The sequence below is a fragment of the Rhinoraja longicauda genome, chromosome 12, assembly GCF_053455715.1.
Source record: "Rhinoraja longicauda isolate Sanriku21f chromosome 12, sRhiLon1.1, whole genome shotgun sequence".
NCBI classification, from domain to species: Eukaryota; Metazoa; Chordata; class Chondrichthyes; order Rajiformes; family Arhynchobatidae; genus Rhinoraja; species Rhinoraja longicauda.
The window spans coordinates 54,707,630-54,718,072 of record NC_135964.1 but is presented as its reverse complement, the minus strand read 5'-3'; the positions used below and the strand labels follow the sequence as shown (position 1 = coordinate 54,718,072).

Below are 10,443 nucleotides of genomic sequence, written 5' to 3'. Positions count from 1 at the left end.
ATGTTTGACTAATCTTGAATTTTTTGAAGAGGTTACCAGGGAAATTGATAAGGGCAAGGCTGTGGATGTTGTCTATATGGACTTCAGTAAGGCATTTGACAAGGTTCCACATGGAAGGTTGATTACGAAGGTTAAATCGTTGGGTATTAATAGTGAGGTTGCAAGATGGATTCAACAATGGCTGAATGGGAGATACCAGAGGGTAATGGTTGACAATTGTATGTCAGGTTGGAGGCCAGTGTCTAGTGGAGTACCCCAAGGATCTGTGTTGGGTCCACTGTTGTTTGTCATTTACATTAATGATCTGGATGATGGTGTGGCAAATTGGATTAGTAAATATGCAGATGATACTAAGATAGGTGGTGTAGTTAATAATGAAGTAGAGTTTCAAAGTCTACAGAGAGACTTGGGCCTTTTGGAAGGGTGGGCTGAAAGATGGCAGATCGAGTTTAATGCTGATAAGTGTGAGGTGCTACATTTTGGTAGGACAAATCAAAATAGGACGTACAGGGTAAATGGTAGGGAATTGAGGAATGCAGTGGAACAGAGGGATCTGGGAATAACTGCATTGTTCACTGAAGGTGGAATCTCATGTGGATAGGGTGGTGAAGAAGGCGTTTGGTATGCTTGCCTTTATAAATCAGAGCATCGAGTATAGAAGTTGGGATGTAATGTTAAAATTGTACAGGGCATTGGTGAGGCCGAATCTGGAGTATGGTGTGCAGTTCTGGTCGCCAAATTATAGGAAGGATGTCGACAAAATGGAGAGGGTACAGAGGAGATTTACTAGAATGTTGCCTGGGTTTCAGCACTTAAGCTACAGAGAGAGGTTGAACAGGTTGGGTCTTTATTCTTTGGAGCGTAGAAGGTTGAGGGGGGACTTGATAGAGGTTTTTTAAATTTTGAGAGGGACGGACAGAGTTGACGTGGGTAGGCATTTCCCTTTGAGAGTGGGGAAGATTCCAACAAGGGGACATAGCTTCAGAATTGAGGGACAAAAGTTTAGGGGTAACATGAGGGGTAACGTCTTTACTCAGAGGGTGGTGGCTGTATGGAATGGGCTTCCGGTGGAAGTGGTGGAGGCAGGCTCGATTTTATTATTTAAGAGTAAATTGGATAGGTATATGGCTAAGAGGGGATTAGAGGGTTATGGTCTGAGTGCAGGTAGATGAGACTAGGTCAGGGAGAGTGGTCGGCGTCGACTGGCAGGGCCGAACGGGCCTGTTTCCGTGCTGTAGTTGTTATATGGTTATATGGAATGGCGGTGCTGGCTCGAAGGGATGAATGGCCTCCTCCTGCACCTATTGTCTATTGTAACGGGGACATGTTGGCCGGTGTGGGGAAGTTGGGCCTCAAGGTCCTGTTTTTAACCTTTTGCATTAACTCCCCATATTCATTCGGCAGAACCTCATTCCTTTTTCTATCCATCATTGTGCCAACATGCACGACGACTTCTGGCTGCTCCCCCTCCCCCTTGAGAATGTTCTGCAGCTGCTCAAAAACCACCTGAATCCTGACAACCTGGAGTCTCGACTGCAGCCACAGAATCTCCCCCAAACTCACAAGTCTGCATTCACTAACGTTCTGCCTGATTTGCTCAGAGCCAGGCTGGGCTTTCAGAGTGGGAACACATGGCTTTCACTCACAGCTGTGTCGATTCTCTCGTTGCTCCTCAGCCCTGCAGTCTCAGCTGAAAAGCTGGCAATGAAAGACAGGACTAGGAAATCAACCTGTTTATTAAATCCGGATTACAGAGTTTGTAACTGATCAAAATTGCAGAAGTCAGCACCAACGACAACTGACAGCCAGATTTCACCGCTTTGCTTGTGGGAGCTCCCGGGCGAAGACACAGCAAGCAGACAGGAGGTAGAAAAGCACAAGACACATGAGAAGCCCTCAGTACCAGGGAATATTGCAGCATTCCAACAGAGCAGGAGCACGCCCCACTGCCGGTGGAGATGTGGCCGGGAGCAGATGACTCCTGATCTCACTCTGAGCAGACGGTCCTCTCTCGTGTGATAAAGTCCAGCAGGTCACCAGGTGTCAGGATACCAGTGACCACCGCCGCTGTGGACAGAGAGATAACAGGTCAGAGAGAAAGTGGCCTGGGGGGGGATGACAGAATGTGTGTTGGGGCGGCAACGCGTGTTGGGGCGGCGATGCATGTTGGGGCGGCGATGCGTGTTGGGGCGGCAATGCGTGTTGGACACTCACGGGTTTCCTGGCGATCCATGACCAGAGCGAAGGGACAGGCGTCCAGTCCTCCGGCCACAGCTCCCAGCTCATCCTCAGCCTCGACCTGTGGACAGAACGGCCACAGGTGACCAGGGACCGTAGCCCAGAGGGGGGTTTAACCCATGGACCCTGCCCACAGCATGGATCTCGCCCACAGCGTGGACACTGCCCAGACTGCCCACAGTGTGCACCCTGCCTATAGACTGCCCACAGAGTGGACCCTGCCCATAGACTGCCCACAGAGTGGACCATGCCCATAGACTGCCCAGTGTGGGCACTGCCACTGATTGCCCGGGCACCCTGCCTATAGACTGCCCACAGAGTGGACCCTGCCCATAGACTGCCCACAGCGTGGACCCTACCCAGACTGCCCAGAGTGGACCCTGCACAGACTGCCCACAGCGTGGACCCTGCCCATAGACTGCCCACAGCGTGGACCCTACCCAGACTGCCCTCAGAGTGGACCCTGCCCATAGACTGCCCACAGTGTGGGCACTGCCACTGATTGCCCGGGCACCCTGCCTATAGACTGCCCACAGAGTGGACCCTGCCCATAGACTGCCCACAGCGTGGACCCTACCCAGACTGCCCAGAGTGGACCCTGCACAGACTGCCCACAGCGTGGACCCTGCCCATAGACTGCCCACAGCGTGGACCCTGCACAGACTGCCCACAGCGTGGACCCTGCCCATAGACTGCCCACAGCGTGGACCCTGCCCATAGACTGCCCACAGCGTGGACCCTACCCAGACTGCCCACAGAGTGGACCCTGCCCATAGACTGCCCACAGCGTGGACACTGCCCAGACTGCCCACAGTGTGTGCACTGCCACTGATTGCCCGGGCACCCTGCCTATAGACTGCCCACAGCGTGGACCCTACCCAGACTGCCCACAGCGTGGACCCTACCCAGACTGCCCACAGCGTGGACCCTACCCAGACTGCCCACGGGGAGGAGTTCCAATGGGCGGCTTCTTTCCAAGAGCAGAAACGCTTCCTCAGTTTCAAACAAGTTCTGCTGTTCTCCAGACTGATCTCTGTCTCCAAATCTCCCGCGAGATCTCATCAACCTTTCAATACCTCTCTTGCTTTCCTCTTTCACTTGCTTTTCCACCTATTTTTGTAGGGCTGTGATTCCTTCCTCCAAGTCACTGATGTATAATGGACACTACAGGGGACAAACTTCCATTATCCACGTTTATATTCCTTGCTACCAGCCGGTATTTTTTCACCCTGGCTTCCACCCTTCTTGGCTGGATTCAGAGTTTATCCACCACAAACTCTTGCCTCAGTCGTGTTCTGTCATTGACATCTCCGTACCTCCTGCAGCTCACGTCTCTACCTCCCTGCTGCAGGGAGCCGCGGATAACCTTGTTGAAAGCTGCCACTGCCCACCCTCAGCTTGGCCACCCTCTCTTTCTCTCTGCAGCATGATTTGTTCAGCCTGCCTGCCTCCCACCAACCTCCAGTGCACCCCACTGCAGGCAGCCCAGGGTGGATGCTCCTCACCATCCAGCCAGTGTATGGAGTGGCTCTACTCTAACCCTCACCCAGAGCATGTAACAAGGAACTGCAGATGCTCATTTATACAAAAGGACACAAAGTGCTGGAGGAACTCAGCAGTTCAGGCAGCATCTCTGGAGAACATTAGGGTTAGGGTTAGGTGACATTTCAGTTTGAAGAAGGGTCCCGACCCAAAACATCACCTGTCTGTGTTCTCCAGGGATGCTGCCTGACCCGCTGAGTTACTCCAGCACTCTGTGAAACGTCACCTATCCATGTTCCCCACAGATGCCGCCTGACCCGCTGAGTTACTCCAGCACTCTGTACCTGTCCATGTTCCCCACAGATGCTGCCTGACCCGCTGAGTTACTCCAGCACTGCATCCTGCCCTAACCCATCCGCTGCTATGTTAGGTTTGGGAACAATGACCAGACGCTCAGAACCAGAACCTGCTCCCAGGTCCCAGCCACGAGCAATGCATCATCAGCGTGAGATGGCGACTGGATTTCTTGCATCTCGACAGTAACCTGGCTGGGATGTGAAGGCGATAGAGAGATGCAACTCTGCCTCTTTGAACAAACATTGCCCAGCCCCCCTCTGCACCGTTCCTACCAATAGGAAGAGCTGTCTGACTGTTCAGCATGTCCAGCACCCGATCTCGCAAGGTTGCCACCTGATGACAAAGAACCACCCGTAATGACGACACACAAATAATACAAACTACGGACTTTAGAAAGAGGGGAGGGGGCGGGCAGGCACTGCGTCAGGCACTGGCAGGCACTGCGTCAGCAGAGAGGAAGGCAAGATTACTGTCACTGCAGGGAGAGCAAGAGTGGAGCCGTTCCTCGCGGCACCGCCTTGAGACCCCCAGCTTCAGTTACAGGGCTGGAGGGAAACACAAGGAGGTTCCACAAAGCTGTGAAATGCTCTCCTGGTTTGGATTCCTGGAGCCAACGGTAGATCGGACGTCTCGGGGCGAGGGGGTCCCCAGCGCCTCGGGGGTCCCCACTAGCCAGTGTCTCGGGGCGAGGGGGTCCCCACTAGCCAGTGTCTCGGGGCGAGGGGGTCCCCAGCGTCTCGGGGCGAGGGGGTCCCCACTAGCCAGTGTCTCAGGGCGAGGGGGTCCCCAGTGTCTCGGGGCGAGGGGGTCCCCACTAGCCAGTGTCTCGGGGCGAGGGGGTCCCCACTAGCCAGTGTCTCGGGGCGAGGGGGTCCCCAGCGTCTCGGGGTGAGGGGGTCCCCAGTGTCTCGGGGCGAGGGGGTCCCCAGTGTCTCGGGGCGAGGGGGTCCCCACTAGCCAGTGTCTCGGGGCGAGGGGCTCTCCACTGAGCAGCATCAGAAATGAAGGCTTCACACATCTGTCAGAGGTGCTGACCAGCAGTAACATAGAAAATAGGTGCAGGATTAGGCCATTCGGCCCTTCGAGCCTGTACGCACCGCCATTCAATATGATCATAACTGAACAATCCATGAGCTTTGTAAAAACAAAACTGGATGCATTGCAGGAGAACTCCAGACCTCAACACCACGGACCTCACCACCCTGGTCCCAGCCCCACCCCAGCCCTATCCTACCCCACCCCCAGCTCCATCCCACCTCGGTCCCAGCCCCACCCCAGCCCTATCCTACCCCACCCCCGCCCTATCCTACCCCACCCCCACCCCGGTCCCAGCCCTACTCCACCCCACCCCAGGAGCAGTACCTGTGGAAACTGCTTGATGAGAGCCTGATCCACTGGATCATCACGTTGAACCTTGGCGGCCAGGACGGAGCGCAGCAAATGGCTGAGGGTCACCACTCCCAGGACCTGTCTGAAAACGCAACACACCTGGTCAACAGCTCACCACACCTGGTGTAACACACCTGGTCACCACACCTGGTGCAACACCACACCTGGTCAACAGCTCACCACATCTGGTGCAACACACCTGGTCACCACACCTGGTGCAACACTACACCTGGTCACTACACCTGGTCAACAGCTCACCACACCTGGTGCAACACACCTGGTCACCACACCTGATGCAACACCTCTTGTGCAACACCCTCACATCAACACCTGCACATCAATCCCCCTCCCCTCACAGTGCCCCTCTCCCCTCCCCCCACCGGTCACTCCCCCCCCACCGGTCACTCCCCCCCCACCGGTCACTCCCCCCCCCACCGGTCACTCCCCCCCCACCGGTCACTCCCCCCCCACCGGTCACTCCCCCCCACCGGTCACCCCCCCCACCGATCACTCCCCCCCCCACCGGTCACTGCCCCCCCCACCGGTCACTGCCCCCCCCCCCACCGGTCACTGCCCCCCCCACCGGTCACTCCCCCCCCACCGGTCACTCCCCCACCCCCACCGGTCACTCCCACCCCCACCGGTCACTCCCACCCCCACCGGTCACTCCCACCCCCACCGGTCACTCCCCCCACCGGTCACTCCCCCCCACCGGTCACTTCCCCCACCGGTCACTTCCCCCACCGGTCACTTCCCCCACCGGTCACTCCCCCCCACCGGTCACTCACCCCCCCTCACACAGTACGGCCGCCCGCTCACACCCTCGCTGCCGCAGAGTGTCCAAGGCGCAGCGGACAGAGAGCGAGGGAGGCAGGGTCAGAGGTCGCGGGACGTCCAGCTGCTTCACGCGTGCTCGCCACCACCTGGGGAAGGACAGAAACACGTGTGACCGTGAACTGGGAGCAGTGACCCCCCACACGCACACGCACACGCAGTCACGCTTCTCACCAGGGCTGTTGGACACCTTCCGGACGTTTCTGTTGGAATCCCTTCTGTGCCATCCAGTCATCGCTGAGGAACTTGGTCCTGGAGACAGAGGCGGTCAGTGGAACATTGTGCCCCAAACCCCCCTCAATAACCCCCCATAACAACCCCTCCCCCCATAACCCCCCCCTCAATAACCCCCCATAACAACCCCTCCCCCCATAACCCCCCTTAACAACCCCCTCCCCCCATAAACCCCCCTCCCCCATAAACCCCCACCCCCCATAACCCCCCCCTCAATAACCCCCCATAACAACCCCTCCCCCCATAAACCCCCCCCTCAATAACCCCCCTCCCATAAACCCCCATAACCCCCCTCCTCCCATAAACCCCCTCCCCCCATAAACCCCTCCCTCAATAACCCCATAAACCCCCCCTCAATAACCCCCCCATAACAACCCCCTCCCCCCATAAACCCCCCCTCAATAACCCCCCCCTCAATAACCCCACCCCCTCCTATCCCCCATAAATCCCCCCTCAATAACCCCCCCTGCCCATAAACCCCCCCCTCAATAACCACCCCCTCCCCATAAACCCCCCCTCAATAAACACCCCCCCCCCCATAACCACCCCCTCCTACCCCCAATAACCACCCCCCCCCACCACCAAATCACTCCGACCCTCTGCTCCCCCCCCCCCCCCCCACTCACATGTAGTTGCGGACGGAGTCAGGCAGGATGACGACACATCGCTGACCAGCGGTCAGACCACGGGCCGCTTCCACGGCAACAGACACGGCGCTCCCGGAGCTGCCACCTGTAGGTCAGACCAGCGGTCAGTGCGGCCACACACGGACACACGCACACAGGTGGACCTGTGCTCTGAGGCGGACATGCATGGCCCCGTGCAAGGTACACGGACACACAGGGACACGGACAGCCGGAGAACGGTCACGGCCACCCCCCCCCCCCCACTCACCACAGAGCAGCCCCTCCTCCCGGATCAGTTGTCGAGCCATGAGGAAGGAACGTTCATCATTGCTCTTGTACCACTTGTCCACCACCTGCAGAGACCAACACCGTCAGCCTGAACCCCAACCCTGTCCCCCCAACCCCGTCCCCCCCAACACCGTCAGCCTCAACCCCAACCCTATCCCCGCAACACCGTCCCCCCAATCCCAACACCGTAAGCCGAACCCCAACACCGTCAGCCTGAACCCCAACCCCCCAACCCCATCACCCCATCTTCCCCAACCCCAACACCGTCAGCCTGAAAGCTTGAGAGCGGCCCCCCTTGTCCCGCCCCACTGGGTGTCGGGGTGGGGGGGATCCGGGCTTGAGAGCGGCCCCCCATGTCCCACCCGGCTGGGTGTCGGGGGGGCACAAACGTGTGGGGTACTCGCGGCTGAGCAAACCGCCGCTAAGTCCGGAGGTGCTCGTCAGGCCCAGGTGCCGTGATCCTTCCCGGGAGCAGGTCCCACACAACATGAGCCGCATTTCCTCGACTCCCTTCATCTCCCCCTGAGACGCAGGGAGGTGTGTTCTGTACGGGCTCCTTCTCCACACCCTGCACTGCCTTGCCCTGGTCCACCGTCCGGATACTTAGTTGCGGTCAGTGTTGCCCCCGGTGGGGGTCCTCTCTACGCAGGGATTCTGCCCCTCTCCATCGGGGCCCCGGGGGTGGGGGGCGACTGCACCGAGGATTCCCCTGCAACCTGTCTCTGTCACAAGGCTCGGTGCTGGGACCGCAGCTATTTACAATATACATTAATGACTTGGATGAAAGGATTAAAAGTACCATTAGCAAATTTGCCGATGATACAAAGCTGGGTGGCAGTGTGAACTGTGAGGAAGATGCTATGAGGTTGCAGGGTGACTTGGACAGGTTGTGTGAGTGGGGCGGAAGCATGGCAGATGCAGTTTAATGTGGATAAGTGTGAGGTTATCCACTTTGGTGGTCAGAGTAGGAAGGCAGATTATTATCTGAATGGTGTCAAGTTAGGAAAAGGGGACGTACAACGAGATCTGGGTGTCCTAGTGCATCAGTCACTGAAAGGAAGCATGCAGGTACAGCAGGCAGTGAAGAAAGCAATGGAATGTTGGCCTTCATAACAAGAGGAGTTGAGTATAGGAGTAAAGAGGTCCTTCTGCAGTTGTACAGGGCCCTAGTGAGACCGCACCTGGAGTACTGTGTGCAGTTTTGGTTCCAAATTTGAGGAAGGATATTCTTGCTATTGAGGGCGTGCAGCGTAGGTTCACTAGGTTAATTCCCGGAATGGCGGCACTGTCATATGTTGAAAGACTGGAGCGACTAGGCTTGTATACACTGGAATTTAGAAGGATGAGAGGGGATCTTATCGAAATGTATAAAGATTATTAAGGGGTTAGACACGTTAGAGGCAGGAAACATGTTCCCAATGTTGGGGGAGTCCAGAACCAGGGGCCACAGTTTAAGAATAAGGGGTAGGCCATTTAGAACGGAGATGAGGAAAAACCTTTTCAGAGAGTTGTGAATCTGGAATTCTCTGCCTCAGAGGGCAGTGGAGGCCAATTCTCTGAATGCATTCAAGAGAGAGCTAGATAGAGCTCTTAAGGATAGCGGAGTCAGGGGGTATGGGGAGAAGGCAGGAACGGGGTACTGATTGAGAATGATCAGCCATGATCACATTGAATGGCGTTGCTGGCTCGAAGGGCCGAATGGCCTCCTCCTGCACCTATTGTCTATTGTCACGGTTGGTTCACGGAATCGCCGGCCGCCTGCCACGTCTGCGGACTGGAAGAGTCTATGTGCCACGTGTACATGGCGTGTGTGAGGTTGCAGCTCCTGTTCCAATATCTAAAGGGGCTGCTCATAGCCTTCTGGCTGCACTTCCCACCCACCGCCCTCATCTCTGGACCCCCCTGTGCGTGGGGGAGAGGGTGGGGGGGGGGGGCTGAGGATGTCGTGGTTGGGTTGGGTTTGGGTTGGGTTGCTCCTGGGCCCGGCCAAGATGGCCGTCCGCGAGTCACGGCGTCAGGCGGAAGAGGGCTCTGCCCGAGCCGGGGTTCCGTCCCGTCCGTGCCCGGGTGGGGTTAGAGAGGGACCACGGCGCTGTCCACGGGCACCCTGGGGGTCTCTGGGTCCACTGGGCACCGTCGGGGACGTGTCCTTGACAAGGATGGGGATATCATTAGTACATTTGATGACGTATTGGGGGGGTGGGGGGGTTGGTTTTGATTTATTTCTTTCTGTAAAAATTATTGTAAATAATTGATTAAATAATTAGCCACGGGGGAGATGGGGGTCACTGGGGGGTGATGGGGGTCACTGGGGTGATGGGGGTCACTGGGGTGATGGGGTCACGGGGGGGTGATGGGGGTCACTGGGGTGGATGGGGGGTCACTGGGGGTGATGGGGGGTCACTGGGGTGATGGGGGTCACTGGGGTGATGGGGGTCACTGGGGGTGATGGGGGTCACTGGGGTGATGGGGTCACTGGGGTGATTGGGGTGATGGGGGTCACTGGGGTGAGGGGGGTCACGAGGGGTGATGGGGTCACGGGGGGTGATGGGGGTCACGGGGGGTGATGGGGTCACGGGGGGTGATGGGGTCACGGGGGGTGATGGGATCACGGGGGGTGATGGGATCACGGGGGGTGATGGGATCACGGGGGGTGATGGGGGTCACGGGGGTCACTGGGGGGTGATGGGGGTCACTGGGGGGTGATGGGGGTCACTGGGGGGTGATGGGGTCACGGGGGGATGATGGGGGTCACTGGGGTAATGGGGGTCACTGTGGGTAATGGGGGTCACGGGGATGATGGGGGTCATGGGGGTGATGGGGGTCACGGGGGATGATGGGGGTCACGGGGGATGATGGGGGGTCACGGGGGATGATGGGGGTCACGGGGGATGATGGGGGTCACGGGGGGATGATGGGGGTCACGGGGATGATGGGGGTCACGGGGGATGATGGGGGGTCACGGGGTGATGGGGGTCACGGGGTGATGGGGGTC

General features: G+C 57.8%; 1 protein-coding gene across 1 annotated transcript; it reads right to left on the bottom strand.

Annotated features, from left to right (window-relative positions):
- Positions 1-860: 860 nt before the first annotated feature.
- On the bottom strand, positions 861-7,964 carry LOC144598473 (cystathionine beta-synthase-like). Its single transcript, XM_078408616.1, has 8 exons — positions 7,713-7,964; positions 7,429-7,513; positions 7,161-7,266; positions 6,475-6,552; positions 6,255-6,389; positions 5,440-5,548; positions 2,215-2,299; positions 861-2,067 (listed from the first exon to the last, which is right to left on the bottom strand). Exons 1-8 carry the CDS (start codon positions 7,962-7,964, stop codon positions 1,988-1,990), a joined length of 930 nt encoding a protein of 309 aa, XP_078264742.1. The 3' UTR covers positions 861-1,987.
- Between the last annotated feature and the right edge of the window lie 2,479 nt (positions 7,965-10,443).